Below are 20,895 nucleotides of genomic sequence, written 5' to 3' on the forward strand. Positions count from 1 at the left end.
AATACGGCTGGAGAGTTGCAGGGACGGAAAACAACTGACACACTGCCGCTCCTCTTACTCCTGTACTTCGTGACCTGCATTGGCTTCCTGTGGAGAAGCGAATTGAGCCACAAAAATTGTTAACCTTAACATATGGCTGTCTTCACGACCTTGCGCCTGTCTATCTGCAAGAACTCATTCGCTGTTACCAACCCCAGCGGAACCTTCGTTCAGCAGCACACTTCAGACTTGAACGACCGAGTGTTCAGTCAGGGAATACTAATAAGAAGACTGCGGGTTTCAGATCCTTCTCCAATGTAGCCCCGCTTTTGTGGAACTCGCTTTCCCTCTCGACCAAGGAGTCTGATAGTATTGGATCTTTCAAGAAAAATCTTAAGACTCACTTGTTTAAACTTTTTTGACATTTTTTTCATTTGACCTGCAGTTTGGTGGCTGCTGGGATCACCGCGCATTGAGCGCATCTTTGTGATGCGGATACTAGCGCGTTACAAAACTACATCATCATCATCATCATCATAATTGTTAGATGTCTATTGACCATTTTTTGCATCTTTCTCATATTTTTAATAAATTGACCAAAAAAATAAATAAAAAAAATACATTTGAATTGGAGTATTGCGCCTGGATTATAAATAAAATTCAAATACATTGTGTGTTAAGCAGTGTACATGTTTGAAGTCATCCATCGATAAATCAAAGAAATGGTTGCTTTTACCTTTCGAATTGAAAATATTAATATTAATAAAGCACGTGAATGTTGATAATAATAACATTTTGCTTTTAAACTTAACTTTTCTTGTACGTGACACATTTTTTTTCTGTCTTATCCTAATTAAATTAAATTAAACGGTAATATGTAACAAGTATGTGTAATAATGATAAAAATCACACATCTACAGGACTCTACCACAACAACAGGGTGACGCCGTGATCGCTATTTAAAAAGCGGCTAGAATAGTAGAAACATATAACAATTCAACCTTTTCCTTTATCAAACCAGGGCACCACTCGACTGTCCTCTTCCCTCCACACAAACCACATCCAGACACTAAAATGCAGACATCACCCTGGACACCTCCACAACAACAGGTAGACTAACTCAACACAGCAAACAAACCAAATCACTTCGGAAGGCTTAAACTAAGAAACATATACAAGAGATATATATATATAGATGGCTCTCATAATTAATAAACACAAAACACTTTCACTTCAAAAGCTTAAACTAAGAAACATCTACGAGGTTGAAGCAATTTTCCCTATCATAAACAATAAACACTGGCCTAAAAGTACCCCAACCTTCTCACATTTCTTGAACTTGACAAAGCCTCGTTTTGGGACGTGACGCTCGTTTACAAACAGAAAGTAGGTTACGCTCGGAAGTCTGCTCGTCGTTGGCTGTTTACTTCCTGTTTTGACAGACAACAAGACAACAAGCTGCAGGTTGTTTGTTTGTACCTATAAGATCGTGTTACCATCTGGAAGTGAAGCAGGTAAGTAACCTTTACCCTTACACCGTACTGTTTGTGGATTGTTGTTTGTGTATGGATATTGACCCACGGCTACAGCTGCTGACATGACTGAACACGTCACTGAACGACACCTGATACACGCTCTGTCCTGCAACCAAACGGCTGCTCATCCATTCCAAGCACGCTCTAGATATTCATCATCATTAAATCTACTCTATGTATTCATTATCACTGAATACACTCTACACAGTGTCATGCAGTACAGTCTACACATGACCTACCTGTGCAGCCATGCGTGGCAACCTACAGTCCAGTGTTCTATTGAAAATACATTTCGTGCTTCGTGCCGTCTATTTATAGCTGACTGGAGCGAGTTGCGACAGACGATCTGAGGAATATATTGACTTTGTGAGTGCATACCTTGCAGTTTGTGTATATAGGTATGTAGGGCGTGAGTACACGTGTATATAGGTATGTAGGGCGTGTATACATGTGTATATAGGTATGTAGGGCGTGAGTAGACGTGTATACAGGTATGTAGGGCGTGAGTTGACTTTGCGAGTACATACCGTGCAGTCTGTATACAAGTGTATATAGGTATGTAGTGCATCTGTATGTGCTTATGTGTATGTGTCTGTACTTCTGTGTGTCTATAGTCTTGTATTTAAAAAAAATAGGAAAAGGTGAATCGTATATATACATATATGTATTGTTTTAAATATATCAATACAATAAGCACCACAGTATTTACGTTATTGTTAACACTATTGAAGTGCTCATAGAAATCACAAAACCAACACATTGTTTACATAGTTATGTGTAAAGATTTCTTGTTCATTACTGCTCTGTCGGCAAATACATTATCTTGTTGTATATCTTTTGCAGATGAGTGCATATCATTAAGAATTGCGGGATTCAGCAATCATCATGAACACAGGGGTCCCACCGAACACTGCCAGACGTGTACAGCACGTACACCATGTACACACTGTGCAACTTGTACAGTCAGGTGGATGGAGCTCAGGCTCCTTGCCTACTCGCACTTTTCGTGGTGCTCACAAAAACAATTACAATAACCGTCTTTCTGGTTCTGCTAGTGACACTTCTTCCGTTTCTCATGAACAGAGCATCACTAACTCTCCTGTGGCTTTGTCTGACTTCCCTTCATACGGCCTGGACAACATCACAAATAATGTCAGCAACTCAGGTAAATAGACAACAAATAAAGTGAAAACACTTTATGCATATAATGGATTACAATGTTGAACGATGTGAAGTAATTAAGTATTTAACACCTCGCTCATTCTCTATTTAATTACTCTAGGTACTTATGAGCTACAGGAGATGCATACATATTTTTGTCATGTAAGATCCTTTATAAAATTAATCACCTGTCAGATGAGATTTTTTATGGTCAAAACATTCTAAATTCTTTCAATGCAAAGTGCTTGGTATTGTATGAGGTCAACAGTCAGCAGCCATGTCCCAATGCAACAATATTTCTTTTAAACCGTAATATCTAAACTTTGTATTTCAGACAGGTTGGACAAATGTGAGGAGGAAGGTCTTGAAAACAACATTTTATTAAACATGAAAGATTTGGAGCAAGAAAAAGGTTCTGTATGAAAAGACAGTTAATGTTTAAAGCAAGCTTTTTATATAAAAATATTCATGGATGTTCATGTTTGAGTCTAATGTGTCTTGGTTAAGTAAGTTCTAGTACATTGATATTCAAATTAACTTCACTCTGCAAATACTTTACTTTGAGATTGGTATTATTGACAGCCAATCGACTCCAATTCTTTCACATGGCTCCAGTTTAATTACAGAATACTAAATGCGAGTTGTGTTGGCTGCTTTCCTTTCAGGACAAAGCGTGGAGCTGGAGACGAGTGGATACACAACACTGAAACAGAAAAGACCATCTATGAAGGCGAAAAACAGAAGTCTTAGAAGTAAGTCTCTGAGTGGAAACAATTGGTGGTCGTCATTGGTGTCGACTTTTTGTTGTGTTTTTATCATCGCCTCGAGGACACCTTAACATAAAAGTGTGTTACTATTTACTTAGATCATCTGACATGAAGATAGACAAAATTAAAAATTGAAATATTCGCTTGAAAGACGTCCAGTATCTCAATTTTTCTTACTAGACAATAAATGTCAGTCATATCGTTCATTTCCCATCAAGAACAAATAGATAGAGCTCAAGAACAGCTGAAGACATCTGAGGCCAGAGCTTCAACACTTCAACAAGAGGTGACAACTCTGACGGCGGAAAAAGAGAGTCTAAAGAGTAAGTCACAGTGAGTGGAAACAACTGTTCCTCCTTATTATCGTCTCTGATGTCGACTGTTTTAGTGATGTGTTTGACTGTCAGTTTCTATGTTGTCTTTTATTTACATAGCATTAAGCTCGCCTCCCCTCGCTCTAACAGTATTTTTTTTTATTCCATTCAATATTTCTTCTAAATTTCAATTTTCTTCGAATAAGAATATAACAGGGTATTTAATGTACATTAAATTGTGCTAATATTTAGTGACGACCTAATTTAATATGCAGTTTAATGGAGACAGTTGTCTTTAGAATGATGCTTATATCCAAGATGTTAAGGGATGTTGTTGGTGAGTAGGGGAGAAGCAACAATAAAAATTTACTTGTCACTGAAAGATCGTTTAGATGGGGTTCGTTCCCGTATCCCAATTTTTCTAACTAGATACTAAATGTCAGTCATATCTATCATTTCCCGTCAAGAACAAATAGATGAAGTTCAAGAACAGCTGAAGACGTGTCAGGCCAGAGCAGCAACACTGCAACAAGAGGTGACAACTCTGACGGCGGAAAAGGAGAGTCTTAAGAGTAAGTCACACTGAATAGAAAGAAGTCTTCGATATTTGAATCTCGGTTTCTTTGTTGACTTTTATGTACAGAGCATGGAGCTCGCCTTCCCTCGCTCTAACAGGTTTTTTTTTTATTACATTCAATATTTCTTCTAACGTTCTATTTTCTTCTAATAAGACATATTACGGGGTATTTAATGTACATTAAAGTGTGCTAATATTTAGTGACGACCTAAATTAATATGCTGTTTAATGGAAACTGTTGTCTTTAGAATGATGCTTATATCCAAGATTTTTGGGGATGTTGTTGGAGGGTAGGGGAGAAGCAACAATAAAAATTTTACTTGTCACTGAAAGACATCCATTAGATGGGGTTCTTTCCCCTATTGTTCTTACTAGACATTACATGTCAGTCATATCGTTCATTTCCCTTCAAGAACAAAAAGATGAAGTTCAAGAACATCTGAAGACATCTGAGGCCAGAGCAGCAACACTGAACCAAGAGGTGACAACTCTGATGGTGGAAAAGGACAGTCTTAAGAGTAAGTCACACTGAGCGAAAATAAATCTTCGTCGTTGTAGTAGTCACTGATGTCGATTTAATTGTTCTTGTTAAATACTTTCTCGCCAAACATAACCGAAAACGACTTGTGTCCATACGAAATAGATGAACGCTAAGCAATTATATAATGTTTATTTTCTTTGTAGGTCACATAGCGACAGTGGAAAATCAGAAGGCCACAATGGGGATACATCTGTTGAGGTCGGAGTCGACAATATTGGAACTGAAAAAAGAGGTCAAAATCAGAGACCATCATCTTCAGCAGTTTCAAGGTCAGTCGACATTATTAAATTACCCAAATAATTCCCAGCTCTATTTGTGTGTGTGTGTGTGTATTGAATAAGTACTGTACAGTTATATTTTTCCTTACATTTGGTATAGGTCGCATGATGGAAGCGGAACAGCAGTTTGTTGACATGCAGATGCGGCTGAGAAGAGAGGAGGAGAACAGAGACCATCAACTTCGGGAGTATCACGGTCAGTCAACATTTCAATTCATTAACAAATGAAAACTGACAAAAATACACAAACATTCAAAAATCCACATGATAGTAATGAAGCATAAATATCATGATCGCCGAAGAACAGCAACGTTTGTCCATTTCTTTCTTGATCTGCCTGTCTGTTATTGAATTCTTACTTACCACCGTGGCAGGTCAGTACACGTGACATGAAATTCTTAGCTGTCATTCATTCCTTCCTCTGAGCTTGCCACAATGTTTCTAACATTCGTCTCACCTTGGTCTTGTCATCTGCATACTAAATTTAATTAGGATGATCGTTATTCTCCTTGCTAATCGCATCAACTATTTGACACCTAACAATATCGTATATTCAATGTGCATGTCCATCTGCATGCATGTAGTGAAGGAAAGGTGCAAGACACTCAACTAAAAAAGCAAGGATTTACACACCAATGCACTTTACTCAGAGTATCAGAACACAACTGTATTATCTTTATGAAATAAATAAAAATTTGTAAATTTGTAATTTGGTGTAGGTCACATGGCGGCAGCGGAAAGGCAGTTCGTTGCCATGCAGATGCGGATGGTCCAGTCGGATTCCGTTTTGGCAGAACAGAGAAGAGTGATGGAGGACAAAGACCATCAACTTCGGGAGAGTCAAGGTCTGTCAATATGTCAATACATTAACAAGTGAAGACTGCAGAAAGACACAAACATTCGCTGCCTTACCCTCTCCAACTCACCTCGGACTCACTTGTAACTAAAATAAAACTCCAGTAGATGGGGTTCTTTCACTTACCCCGAAGGGGACAGCTCTGATGGTTCGACCATGCTTTACAAACAGCAATTAGTTGCCTTGGATTTTAGCATTGGTACAATGCTAGCTTGGAACCATTGGCGTAGAAAGGTGGACTGATGTCTTTAAGAATTATGTTCAGTTTTATGTTACCTTTGTACAGGTGTGATAAACCAACTATCAGAGATGCATAATGACAAAGTTCGGAAGCTGGCCGAGCTAAGGAAACGGTTTCTCAAAAGGAAGAGGAGGTTCGGCGATACAAGTTGAAATTCAACAGACAAACACGTAAGTTGATTAGTAAATTGCTTTCTGAAGAAGATGTCGGATGGTGAATTGTAAAAGCTGACCAGCCCACAAAAGTTTATACACCACTTTTAATGCGAAGTATTAACGCACTCGTAATTATTACAATGATATCTTTGAAACAGATTGTTCTATTTTTTCAGGAAATTTGCGTGAAGCATTGCAACAGAAGCGAAGAGTTGACCGTGGGTAAGTGTTGGTGTTTGAACATAATTTAAAATGAAGTATGAGAGATAAAGTCTGAAGAAGTTGATTTCAATAAACATTTAAGTGAGTTTTTAAGTGGCTTTGTAGTTAATCTTCAAGCATCAAGCACCACAAATAAAATATTCTTTTGTTCTTTAAAGTCATTTAACAAAACAAACAAACGGATTTTTTTCAAAATCATTTTATTTAATTTTCAGAAATCTGAAAGTTCTAAATGTTCACATCAAAAATGCCAGAATGCAACTACTGAAGGGCAGAGCAAAAAGGGCATCAAACAATTATTCTGCATCATCAACAAGATGTCCACGATCTCACGAAGACAGTATGTGGCTCGGAGAGATGCGATGCTCCATTCAAAACCTAGGCTGAGTGTGTGAAGGGAACTAAATTCGGTGGACGGGTAGATTGTCTGTAGCTAGTCAACTCTGTGTCAGCATCTGTGATTGCAGCCTACGATAGTTCTGGCATTGTTTATTTCCATAACTTTTCTATAAGTAGAAAACCCACAGAAAAAAGTAGTTAACAAATAGAATAAGACAACAACAATCAACCAAAAACACTTTATAGAATTTTACCAATTAGCATGTTTCGTTTCAAAAGGAAGATTATTAAAAGATTATTAACTCCTCCAAGGGTGCGAAGTGTCTAATTGTAGAAGAGACAATCAGTCATCTGTTATGGCAGCATCAGTTTTTTGCCATATTCTGGACATATTTACATTCAGTGAAGATCATTCAATGTACATCATTAAAAAAAATTAAATTTCTGACAAAAATGAATGTAACAAAAGACATGGACTGACAAAGTGTTAGACATAATTATGTTGGCAGCACTTTATATTTATTTATTCAAATGGAAGAACAATGTGCCATATGTACAAGTTTTATTAGAAGATTGTGAATTATAGATATGCCTTAGAAAGGTATCATAGCTTGATAAGTAATCGCACACCTTTGTGAGTTATTGTAGAAGCCATACATTGAACTATTAATATGAGCACAAGTAGTAGAAGCTTGGATATACTCACCAGCTCCATCTCCTCTTGACTCTCTCTCCACTTTTGATATTTCATATCTCTGTATTCCTGTCTCTCCCTGTGTACTGAATGAATGTGCTTTAAGAGTGAAAGATATTTTTGAATGTATGTAATTATATGTATATTTTGTAGTAAATAAATGATGCGGCTTTTGATGTCATCGTCCGCTCCACCATCTTTGTTGACATTACTCCGCAGATACGTGAAATGGACATCTGTCACCTTCTAGGCAGTAAGGCGAAGGGACATCAAGAAATGCATTTTAAATTGTAGGTCTCAAGCAGTCGCTAGCTTCCCTAATTTTGGTCTGAAGAGTCAACATTCCACGGGTTATAGTGGCTTAAAGACCAAAGTGAATTGTTTGCGTTTTTGCAGATATCGGTAGATATAGGCGATATAAAACTAACCTGTAAATTTCAGCTTCCCAAACAAATCCTTTAATTAATTATCTGCTAGCAAAGTACGTGATTCACACCTGCGATCAACGGGCGCCGGTAACGGAATACTACGTCACCAGTCACAAGGTTTCTAGCAGTCAACACCAACCTTGCGTGTCCATCTGCACTGGACTCCTGACACATTCCTCAAGCTTCACAAAATTAAACAATAGTAAATACGAGCTTTCTTTGTGCGTTCATAAACAGATCTCTAACCAAATATAAAGGAGGGTAACTGGATAAATTCACATTCTAACACCCAAAGTCTATTAAAAAAAATTTAATATTATGGCAAATATACAAATGCCATATTTTTATAAGAAGGAAAACAATATTTAAAAGGCTATCACATACTAATGGTCTATAAGTAATGAACAGTAGAAACCAATATAATACCTGAAACTGCATAACAGTGTACTTGTTCACACGATTGTTTTATATGTCTGCAATGTAAACTTTCAGCTCTAGTGATAGTGATTGATAAAAGGGATTTTACCAGCCAGCACCTGTCGCCCTACGGCAAGAAAAGTTGTGACAAGATAGGTAGAAGGGAAAGGGAGAGGTTTGTTGTTTCCCAATAGGACACGTTCGGCAAGTTAGGTGCAAGCAATGGCTTTTTTAATTTATATATATATCTAAATATCCGGGAAGCCGAGTCTTACTGCATTTGTCAGTCAACAATAGAAGTGTAAAAAGTGGGTACAGGGTGGTGGGTACAACATGGGTGTGTATGTGTATATACAATTGCTGCTTGCGTCATAACATGATTTGCACGCACAACTGAAGAATAAATACAGTCACGTGACGTATACAGACCCAGCGATCCATTACTGTCCACGTATAATGGCGATCCCTCTAGATGTCAAGAATCACTCCTTATTTAAACCTAGTGACCTGCAACCGTCATAAGATCACAGCGCAACACAATGACAGTTGTTGAATGTTTTCAATATAAGAAATAGCGAGCGACGATATATCACAATAATTATACTACACTCTGGTTTGTCAGTCAATAGTTCCGTGTCTCTTTGCTAGTCAGCGTGTAGAAAAATAATTACTTCCAGAATAATCGTACTTTTGGTTTCGGTTTGTCTATAAAGATCTATGTATTTGTGTACCTGAGTGAAGCCATGAATCAGTAAGTGCTGAGGGTTGGTAGACAGATGAAATATTTTTTCACCTGCAATTATCTGCCTCGGCCAAGCTCAGTTGGTGAGTGTTGGGCTCATGAAAATGTTTACCAAATGTAATTTATTTTGTTTGTTTATTTGTTTCTCGTTTGAGTTTTGAGAACTCTAACAGATAGTGTTTTTTTTGTAAAGAAGTTAGTCAACCTGTCTACGTTCCTAACTTTCAAGTCCGGCCTCACAACGCAGTAACCCGCCACCTCAGAGTGAGTCATAAGTCAGATATTTGAGATTTTAGAATTGTTCACTTATAAAATATACAGGCTTTGACCTTTCTTTTGTTTCTTTTGATACCAAAGCTGTTCTTCTAGTCCTTAAATTGAGTTATAAAGGTTTAAAGTGTGGAAGTACCGTGGAAAAGCGGGTTCAAAGATTTCAGCAATTCCACCAGGTTTCTCCTTAACGTGTACTTATACTTGCTCAAATTGTACTAAATCTTGCTAGATGACAAAATTCAGTAATTTAGTCCATTTAAAGTATTTTAAAAAAAGTACAATCACACGGTAATGCCGAGAAGAATACACTCTCTGTGCAACATGGCTGGTACACCTTTATCTACTTCAGTTTCCATGTGTTCTCCGCTCAAACGATGAACCTCAATAAGTGTTATATCATTCAGTTTTCAAAGGACATACTGTGATTCTCTGGTTATTATTTAGTTCAGCCTGCTCCTCCTTGTTTATAGACAGTTGTGTAACTAGTTACTATAATCACATTAAAGTCGAGGTCTCTCGTGTCATAGTTCTTTTGTTGTTGTTAGCCGTCTGTTTAATACTTTTTTTTAACTAAAGTCACATCAATTGATCTATATGTGTATGTTACAGTATAGACTTTGTTGACACACATACTACAGGTTTTACAGACGTAAACGTATTTCTTACACATGTTTCAGACTCAATTCCCGAAAGGTCAGAGCACTACCATCGTCCGGCCAAGACTGGCACATAGACCATATTCGATGACATGAACAGTAGTGCAAGGTCCAGAGAATACAGGGCTAGACATTACATTCGTCAGATGTAAATAGACAGCACTGGTCAGACGGGAAGAGTAGGACTATAACTGTGACAGCTACCCGAAGGTCCCCGATTAGACAGTAGAATCTTTTCCGCACGGAGAAACAAGAAAAACGGATAAAAACGTCTAACCCAGAAGCAGTTTAAGATGGGTTTGTTTATTTCCAAACTTGGTTTCTTTCTTTCAAAACTCATTGTGTGGAAAAAGGACGGTGACGCATCTGCACAAAATCATGGAAATCAAAGAAATGATAGAGAACAAATATCAGATAACTCTGACTTGATGACAGATGAGGAAACAGATCACAGTAGTGTACGTAGGCGTTGGAATCCACGGTCAGAACTTGACGATGACAACGACGACTACAGGGAAACCGCAATAGCAACACTGACGGTGACATCACATCCAGGGACAGATACGTCACCATCATCATACATCTCAGGACCAGGTGCAGCTGTGGAAAACTCAGGTATGTGTGTGTTAACAGGGCAGGGTTTAAAGTCAGATCGAAGTATGAGCTCATATATATATACAACAGTGATGCCCAACCTTTTTCGGCCTGCGGGCCATACACATTTCCGACACGCATGTCACGGGCCACTTCACCGCAAAAATACAAAAAAAAGAAGAAAAAATAGAGCAGATACCATTTTTATTAGAAACAAGTTGTACTTACCATTAATTATGTAGTAATTAGTGGGATATTTGAAGTTGCTTACCCGAAACCAACTTCTGAATGTCTGGCCTCATCGTAGAGACACCAAGTCGGAGCACTGAATAGAAATGTTCGTCCATCGAAAAAAAAAGATTGAGAGACGCCACTAAGTAGGGATAAATACTTCTTCTTCCCTTTTTTTCGTTTTTTTAGGTCTTTTTTATTACTAACATGCCGATTTCCTGCACTGTGGGCAGAGGTTTCGCGGGCCGGATGGCACCGCGTCGCGGGCCGGATATGGCCCGCGGGCCGTAGGTTGGGTATCCCTGAATGTATATATACACACTCTTACGCGGGTTCTAATATCAATTATCATTCTTACTGCATAATACATTTGAATTATATGATCATGCATTGAAATGTGTGTTTATTTGTGGTCACAAATGTTAAACGCTTATATTTTTGTAAATGTTCATGAACACGTCTTATCATAGTACGTGCCCGTATCATTTCCATATTTTTTTTAAAAACTTATACATATACAGAAGATAAGATATTATGGAGCTCACAATTTAGATAACTGTGTTTGCGGACATTCCAATATCCTTTGACTTTATACATTTACTCCACCATCATACCGGTATTTACACACATACACGATTACTATACGTGTACTTATGTGTATTTGCTGGACAATCACACGTGTATTTAATACTGTCGCGTACCGCCCCCTACCCGCCGGAGGATGCACGCCCGAGATCCGCTCGCACAGCCGGTACGAACGCGCAACCCCCTCCGCTCGGCCGGAGACGGTTTGCTGACATACCATTCGAACCACAGGCTGAGCGAAGACCACACAACGATGACAAAGACAAAGTTTACAAAACAGACAGGTTTATTAACTAACACAAAATAACACTAATAGGAGTCAAGCATCGGGGTCACGTGGTTTCACGCCGATGAGGTGACGAGGGTGCAGGGTGGCTGGTTGACACAATGGCGGGTAGCTCGGAGGAGATGAAACGCCAAGGACGAAGAATAAGAACACGTAGGATTTGTGGAATACGAGGAAGATGCGAAATACGAAGACGTTGTAAAATATGGCGAACATGTAGAACGAGTAGAACAGATAAAAGAAGAAAAAAAAAAAAAACAACAATCCATCCAATAAACAAGCAGCTCTTCCACAACTGCACAGTTTCTAAACACATATTCTAGCACAAGTATATCCATGTAACCATTAAAGCGCCGGTCCTAAAACATACAAAACCATCTAATAAAAAAACGGGTGCGCGCCACATGCGCCGCGACCCGGACAGTACAAAAGCCATCCTAACCGGATACAAATCTTACACTCCGAAAATCGTGAACACAGTCATTAACATAAAAAAGATCAGCTCATTCACACTCCAACCGCCAACTAAAAGCCCTACAGACTAGAATAGTGTGGAACTCAAAAAGATAGACTGCTCACCCAAAACGGCTTGTGAATGAGAGACCAGCGCCGGCCGCTAGGGCCACGGTCCCGCACCGTCACCCACGTCCGGCGCCGTCCGTTGCTGGATGAAGACTCCAGAAAAGACAGAAAAACGCGCCAAGGACGACGCGCGCGCGAAAAGGAAAGAAAAAGACAAAAGAAAAGGGGGGAGAAAAGTCAAAGAGAGGAGGGGTTTTCTGTCCCGTCCCGAAAAGAAGAGACCTGTGAAGACCCTGCGAGCAGCGGACGTGCGACGACGACGCCGCGAGTCAGGGCTCTAGGGCTCGCGAGACGGATAGGGTTACACAGGGACCCAGGTAAATCGTCCCTTGATTCTCCCCGTCCGCACGCACACACCCAGCGACGGGCCAGCACAGTACGGGAAGCACAACACGGACAGCAGAACAATCGCCGACACGCGACAAATTCATTTTTACGAGTGTTTTATTTTATTTTTTTAAATTTTATTCGTTCAGTTTTTAGGAGGCCATCTGGCCCACATCAACATCAAAAATAGTAACAATCATCCTTATACCTCATGCAATGCACATGTCATACAGGTCTTACGTGTGCAATGTACATTTTCTAGATACCGAGTGTGTACAGATAGTAGTGGGTGCTTTGTATTTGTGTATAAACATAGACTGCACGTGAACTAAAAAAAATTAAACGACTTTACCACGACCGGAAGCGAACAGTAAGTTGAATATTCTCCGCTAATCAGCAACTTAATTTACTATCTTCATCTCACGGTGTCCTACACATCCGTACAGTATGTAGCTCTCATAACTCATCATAGGTTACATCTACTATTATGTATTCGCAGGTCAAACAGCGGACCAGACGGCACAGCAGTTGGAACAACTCGATAACAGGAATCGTGACCTGCAAGGTATTTAACAAAATTAGGAAAAATTACCCCAGTAACCAGAGTAAATTTATTAATCTTTGCAAAACTGGAGCAGTTTTCAATATTTTTATTATTATCTAGTTTTGAAGTAATAAATTTTAAAAATATTTTTGAAAACTCCGGATAAGTAATTGTGTGTGTGTGTGTGTTAACATGGAAAGCGAACTATTTATGTAGCCAACCGAAGGACATCTTAATGAAATATTTATTTTTAACACTTTTCCAATTTCTTTTCCGTTCGCGTAAAAACCTCAGAGATCGTCCAAGTGCTTCAATATCAGTTTGACGAGGATAGGAGACAAAAACAGAGAATGATGCAGAAACTTGCAAGTCTGGCAGCGACTTGTACTGAGAACCAACGTGAGTCTTATGGTGTTGTACAGCAGTAGATACACTTCTTGTGTGTGTAGTTAATGAGTAATTAGCTTTCACTGTCATCTCCAAAATACTTTTAACATTATTGTACAAAGAGCTGACACAATAGCCTCGATATAATTATCTTGTTTAATGTTGCTATTGTCCAAAGACATAAACTGTACTTTTTCTCCTAGTGGACTGTTTACTAACACATCTGGTAACTTCATCATCATTTTTTTCTGTTTTAAGATAAACTACAGAACCTTGAAGAAGAAGGGAACAAATGGAAAAAAGAGAAAAAAGAATTTGAAGGTATCAGCTTTTTAATACTTAATGATTATATAATCCATCTTTTATACGGCTATTGTATAGACCTTAGACAAAGTCGAGTAGTTGTCAACGAAAACTTTTCAAATCAAATCAAATAAAACTTTATTGTCTGTCGTGGAAACCCACGACAGAAAATTTTCTTGAGCTCACGAACACATATTTTAATTTTTCAAGCATTTAAAGTCTTTAAAGAATTTAAAGAATTCAAAAAGTAGCTAAAGTTACTGTGAAGTTTGTATGAAAGAGTTTCTCACAAACTCTGATGCAGTGGTCTAACTTTCGTAGATAAAAAAATCATTTCATCCTCACCACTCTTGTAAGAACATCATGTTCACGGTGAATACAAGTGTGAACTGATAGTTGTGTGTGCTCTGTATCTGTGTGATGTCAAGTAGAACAACATAGACGGCATGTGAAACAACTTGAGGACAAGGACAAGGCAATAAAGCAGCTCCAAAAGGAATTTCAGAAAATGCAAGGTAGATGAGTGACTAGAACTAAAACATGTGAACACAAAACAATATATATATATAACTTACATAAAAACAGATTGTTTAATTAAGTAAGGCTTTGTACTGACCAAATGGGAGAAATTTAATTGTGTGTAGACATGTGTATGTGAACCTGGGTGTGTTTATGTGCAGATTGTTGGGTATATGTATGTTCATACTTATATATATATAACATGAGAGTACCTCTAGGCACGGACAGGTATGTGGGCTACACTATATCTCTCCCTCTTTGTTTCGGTCTCCTTCACGGCATCTACACATCTACATCTCTGAAAAATGTGAAACTGTGCTATTATTATGATTATTTTTTATCGTCAAGCAGAGAAGCAAGGAAAACTGCTGCAAAAACTAGAGGAGACGAATAACAAGGTGATGAAACTTGAATCAGACTGTCACGAGACACAAGGTAAATAAGAGAATTGAGATGAAACATGGATAAGTGAAATAACTCACGAATGAGACGAGGAAATTAGAAAAGAGATGATGATGATGATTGATTATTGATGATTGATGATGATGACTGATGATGATGATTGATGATTGAAGACGATGACGACACAGTCATGTGTTCTGTAGTACTCTTCTAGATATATATTTTTTTATTTAATGGGTGTGTATATACGTATATAATTATACTTTGAAGTGGGTTCTATACATATATATATATAAAACAAATCTGGGCTTACCAAAGTATTTTTAGTTTTGTGCTTTGAACCGGAGGTTTGACGATTTAAGTAGCTTTACAACTGTTTATAATATCAGGTGGCTCCTTTGAATGTCACAGGTATGTTGCGCGATTATCTTTCTCTTTCTCTGTGTGTGTGTGTTTGTGTATTGTTGTGTGTGTGTGTGTGTGTGATTTCTAGGGCATCAATCAGAACAAAACAGGATGCTTTGTCACCAACTCGAAGAAATGAAAAATGCCATGTATCTATTTGAACTCAGCTGCCCTGATGCACAAGGTAACAGCAAGTGTTATTCGTAATAACTGCAGTGAAATATTGAATATTGTCAAACGTGTCAAATTAAAACGAATACCTTACTTTAGACAAAATAAAAACACTAGCTACATCTAATTTTAGAAATTAATATAATATCATTATTTCTAAGAAAACTAAACGTTTTTGATTGTTGCAAATATAAATTAAGACATATTAACACTACAGTCTAGTTGTTTTCTCTATAAAGCCACCTTCAGTCTGTTTTAACTGTCTCTGACAGTGTTTTACCTTTGAAACCAAGAATAAAGGTATAGGTATATATAGTAAAGGTATATGCATTCGTTCTTCAGGGCAACTAGCGGCGCAGCTGCAGGAAAAACTCGATACACACACACTTGTCCTGCAGGACGTACAAGGTACTGACAAAGATTAGCAGTATTCATTCATTCACTCATTCATTCATTCTCTCATACAACTAGAACACCAGGTAAGCTGCTTCGCCAGTCCTTTCGGAAGGTAAGCGGGGAAACGGAGGGAAGCAGGTCTGCCTGATACTCGCCACCTAGTGTTGTCTTGAGTGCAGGTGAGTAACAGCTTCATAATGAGACAACCAGTCCACTCCACACTTTTCAGCCAACAAAGTCAGCTTTTTATTTTATTTTTTTATAATTTGGTTGTCGATCGTCAATAAAGGTAGAAAAAAGGAAATAAGTATAATAGTGACAGTGGAAAATCAGAAGGCTACAACGGAGATACAGCTGGTGAAGTCGGACTCTACAGTATTGGAAGTGAGAAGAAAGGTCAACATCAGAGACCATCATCTGCAGGAGTTTCAAGGTCAGTCGACATTATTGAATTACCCAAATACTTCTACAGCTCTATTTTATGTATGTGTGTTGAATAAGTACTGTACAGCTATATTTCCCCTTAAATTTGGTGTAGGTCACATGGAGGCAACGGAACAGCAGTTTGTTGCCTTGCAGATGTGGACGCAACAGACGGATTCGGCTTTAGAGGAGCTGAGAAGAGAGGCAGAGGTCAGAGACCATCAACTTCGGGAGTATCACGGTCAGTAAACAGGTCAATTCTTTAACAAATGAAGACTGAAAAAAATACACAAACATTCAAAATTCCACATGATAATAATGAAGCTTAACTATCGCGATCGACGAAGCAAAATTTAGACATCTCTTTCTTGATATGCCTGTATGTTATTTATTTCTTAACAGCGTGTCAGGTGAGTACATGTGACATGACATTCTTAGTTGCGATTCATCTCTTCAATTGAACCCGCCACAATATTTCTAACATTCGCCACACGTTGGCCTTGTCATCTGCATACTAAATTTAATGATGATGACCGTTATTCTCCCTGCTAGTCGCATCCACATCCAACTATGTGACAACCTAACAATATTTTATATTCAATGTGCATGTCCACCTGCATGCATGTACTGAAGGAAAGGTGCAAGACACTAAACTAAAAAAGCCAGAATTTACACACCAGTGCATTTTACTCACAGTATCAGAACACAACTGTATTATCATTATGAAATAAATAAGCACTGCAATGTAAATTTGTAATTTGGTGTAGGTCGCATGGAGGCAGCGGAACAGCAGTTTGTTGCCATGCAGATGAGGATGGAACAGTCGGATTTGGCTTTGGTGGAGCTGAGAAGAGAGGCAGACCTCAGAGACCATCAACTTCGGGAGTATCACGGTCAGTCAACATTTCAATTCATTAACAAATGAAGACAGACAAAAATGCACAAACTTTCAACATTCCACATGATAGTAATGAAGCGTAGCTATCGCGTTCCTCGAAGCAAAGTTTTTCCATCTCTTTCTCTGTTATTTCTTAACACCGTGGCAGGTGAGTACACGTGACATGAAATTCTTAGCTGCTATTCATCCCTTCCTTTGAACCCGCCACAATATTTCAAACATTCGTCCCACGTTGGCCTTGTCATCTGCAATTTGTGTGAAATTTGGTGTAGGTCACATGGTGGAAGCGGAACAGCAGATTGTTGCCATGCAGATGAGGATCGAACAGTCGGATTTGGCTTTGGTGGAGCTGAGAAGCGAGGCAGAGGTCAGAGACCATCAACTTCGGGAGTATCACGGTCAGTCAACATGTCAATTCATTAACAAATGAAAACTAGAAAAAGACACAAACATTCACTGCCTTACTTTCTCCATTATTTTGTGAAAATATTTGGGGACATCAAGGGACGTTTTGTGGGCTGATAAGCCAACAGGTCCATGTAGTTCTACAGCAACACGAACTGAGTTAAGATCAAGGGCTATTTTTCTAATTTCTGGAGTGTGCATATTTAATGATAATGTACATGTTAGTGAACATAAAATTCTTTCACTGTATAAAAGTACTGTGTTAAGAATTATGTTCAGTTTTCTGTTATGTTTGTACAACTATCAGAGATGCAGAATGACAACGTGCAGAAGCTGATGGAAAAAGTTTCTCAAAAGGAAGAGGAGGCTCGGAGATACAAGCTGAGATTCAACAGACAAACACGTAAGTTGGTTAGTAAATTGCTTTCTTAGGCAGATGTCTACATTTTTTTAGATGTTCATGTCAGGTAAGTGTCGGTAAGATTCCTGGTTTTTATTTTTTTGCACGTGGTATTGTGAGAAGAAATGAGCGTCTGACAGGCACAATAAACATTTAATATCAACGTTAATGTCTTAGAAAAGAAAATATCACAGAACTAGCTTTGAGTTGCTGTCGCCATTTGTTTATACATCCGGAGGCCATGACAAATGCATTGCGGGATACCCGAGCACAGCCGAAGCGTGTTCGTGTGCCCTATGACCCCGTCTAGGTCGGCATTAGTGAATTCTGATTGGCTATATGCAAAGTATGTTACGCATGCGTCCATATAAGGAAGTTTCCGACCCTTTGTGTCGTCTAGAAAAGAGCTTGTATCATAGCTTGGGGCCTTCTAAGGGTTTTGACTCAGCCTTTGTTTGAAAATTCACGTCCTGACCTTTCGACCGATATACGATGTGACACAGTTGCCCACGTGGCGAGGTGTGTTGCTATGTCTCAAACATTCTCTATTCTCGCTAATTCTGCGCTCGGGAAAAGTAAATAGGATAGAAGTAGATGTTTTCATTGACAAAATAGACATATTTCTAGATTGTTCTATGAAAAACCACTTGGCGAGTGAATAGAACAAAATATGAACTTTGACAGTATGAAGTAATCTCAAAATGGCCAAAATGAAAAATTTTTGACAATTTTTCGACCGGTGCCTGGCCTTAAGTGTCTGGGGATTAAGTGTCGGGGATTAAGTGTCGGGGATGAAGTGTCTGGGGATTAAAAGTCTAGGGGATGAAGTGTCGGGGATGAAGTGTCGGGGATGAAGTGTCTGGGGATTAAGTGACTGGACACCGATTCCTACTGCTCTGTTTTATACTTTGTACTGTGTTCCCCCTTACAAACCCTACGCAGCCTCAAAACACATTCAAAGATTGGCATCGTTTATCTTTTTCACATCGAAGTGGAATATTAGTCATAACATCCCTTTTCAGCAGCAGTTTCTCTTCTAGTAGAATCGACATAAGGCCCGCGGGTAAGGTTTACTTTCTCACGAAAACTCTTAAGGTACCAGCGGCTGATCGCCCCTGCAGCTTTTGTCTCGACTAGCCACTCTGCATGCTGCCTAAGACTTGCCGCTAGAAAGTTGGTGCTCATGGAAGTAGACAAATATTTCTGAGTTGCAAGTTAGGATGGTTTTTAGGAGAAGTGAATTTTTCTTACTATGGACAAGGAGCACTAACATGACAGGTCAGCGGTTGCACTCAGTGCCACGAGATTTTGAGCTTTTAACGACCATAAATACAACAATAAATCATCTCTGGCATTCCGTGGATGGCAAATTGTAAAAACTGACCAGTCCACAAAAGTTTCTACACCACTTTTTAATACGAAGTATTAACGCACTCGTCGTTATTACAATTAATGTGTTTGAAACAGATTATTCTATTTTTCAGGAAAATTGCGTGCAGTCTTGCTGAAGAAGCTGAGAGCTGACCGTGGGTAAGTGGTGTTGAACATAATTTAAAATGAAGTAAAAGAGATAAAGTCTATAGAAGTTGATTTCAATAAGCATTCCAGTGAATTTTTAAGTGACTTTGGAGTTTATCGTCAAACATCAACCGCCGCAAATAAAATAACATTCTTCGAGTAGTTTAATTTTATTTTAAAAACAACCGGAGTTTCCCCAAGTCATTTTACTTTTTTAATTTAATTTTCAGAAATCCGAAAAACCTAAATATTTACATCAAAAATACCATAATTCAAATATTGAATGTCAGAGCACAAAGGGCATCAAACAGTTATTCTGCATCATCAAGAAGATACCCACGATCTCAAGAAGATCATATGTTGCTCGGAGAGATGCCATTGTCCATTCAAAACTTCGACTGAGTGTGTGAAGGGACCTAAATGTACATCATTAAAAACAAATTATTTTCTGAAAAAATTGATTTTGCATGGAATGCAACAAAACACATGGACTGACAAAGTGTTAGAAATAATTATGTTGGCAGCACTTTATATTTATTTATTCAAATGGAAGAACAATGTGTCATATGTACAAGTTTTATTAGAAGATTGTGAATTATAGATATGACTTAGAAAGGTATCATAGCTTGATAAGTAATCTCACACCTTTGTGAGTTATTGTAGAAGCCATACACTGAACTATTAATATGAACACAAGTAGAAGAAGCTTGGATATACTCACCAGCTCCATCTCCTCTTGACTCTCTCTGCACTTTTGATATTTCATATCTCTGTATTCCTGTCTCTCCCTGTGTACTGAATGAATGTGCTTTAAGAGTGAAAGATATTTTTGAATGTATGTAATAAAATGTTTATTTTGTAGTAAATAAATGATGCGGCTTTTGATGTCATCGTCCGCTCCACCATCTTTGTTGACATTGCTCCGCAGATAGGTGAAGCTGTCTGTTTGCAGGATGTTCTCTTTTTGTTCCCAGATCTTGTGGCTCATTGTCTCTCTCTGATTAGTGTTGACTGCAGGTAATGTCGTGAATGGTGCACCAACGTGACGTAGTACACTGTTAGCAGCGCTCGTTGACCGCATGTGCAAATTGGCATTTCACGCGGGACCTTTAGCCGAAGTCAAGTGTGTGACGCCCCTTAGCTCACACATTTCTCTCGCCATTGTATCAATGTATCAGTGAACTCTCTCTCACTATCCCTCCTCATGTGAACCGTTAGCTCACACATTTCTCTCGCCATTGTATCAATGTTTTTTCTCAAAGCTGTTGCGCATAATCTGTGACAATCAAAGTGAACTGTCTGTGAAGTCTGTGTGTAAAATTTGTTTGAAATAAAGAATTATTG

At 38.5% G+C, this 20,895-nt stretch overlaps 1 protein-coding gene and 1 long non-coding RNA gene across 10 annotated transcripts; one reads left to right on the plus strand and one right to left on the minus strand.

Annotated features, from left to right (window-relative positions):
• The first annotated feature begins 409 nt into the window (after positions 1-409).
• Positions 410-20,766, plus strand: LOC112554411 (golgin subfamily A member 6-like protein 22). Of its 9 annotated transcripts, none has more exons than XM_025222174.1 (17): positions 6,578-6,626; positions 6,842-9,329; positions 9,440-9,510; positions 10,197-10,790; positions 13,280-13,345; positions 13,619-13,723; positions 13,970-14,032; positions 14,443-14,529; positions 14,882-14,968; positions 15,429-15,524; positions 15,854-15,919; positions 16,446-16,571; positions 17,098-17,223; positions 17,501-17,626; positions 17,941-18,036; positions 19,518-19,563; positions 19,782-20,766. In XM_025222174.1, exons 4-17 carry the CDS (start codon positions 10,469-10,471, stop codon positions 19,951-19,953), a joined length of 1,584 nt encoding a protein of 527 aa, XP_025077959.1. In that variant the 5' UTR covers positions 6,578-6,626; positions 6,842-9,329; positions 9,440-9,510; positions 10,197-10,468; the 3' UTR covers positions 19,954-20,766. The 9 variants fall into 9 exon arrangements, with proteins under 9 accessions (XP_025077958.1, XP_025077965.1, XP_025077966.1 ...); XM_025222177.1 differs by having other exon boundaries at positions 14,885-14,968; XM_025222178.1 differs by having other exon boundaries at positions 14,446-14,529.
• On the minus strand, positions 2,510-5,369 carry LOC112554413. The gene is made up of 3 exons (XR_003097234.1): positions 5,242-5,369; positions 3,235-3,378; positions 2,510-2,645 (listed from the first exon to the last, which is right to left on the minus strand). It is a non-coding gene; the product is annotated as an uncharacterized LOC112554413 (long non-coding RNA).
• Positions 20,767-20,895: the final 129 nt, after the last annotated feature.

This window comes from Pomacea canaliculata, linkage group LG13, assembly GCF_003073045.1.
Source record: "Pomacea canaliculata isolate SZHN2017 linkage group LG13, ASM307304v1, whole genome shotgun sequence".
Classification (NCBI taxonomy): domain Eukaryota; kingdom Metazoa; phylum Mollusca; class Gastropoda; order Architaenioglossa; family Ampullariidae; genus Pomacea; species Pomacea canaliculata.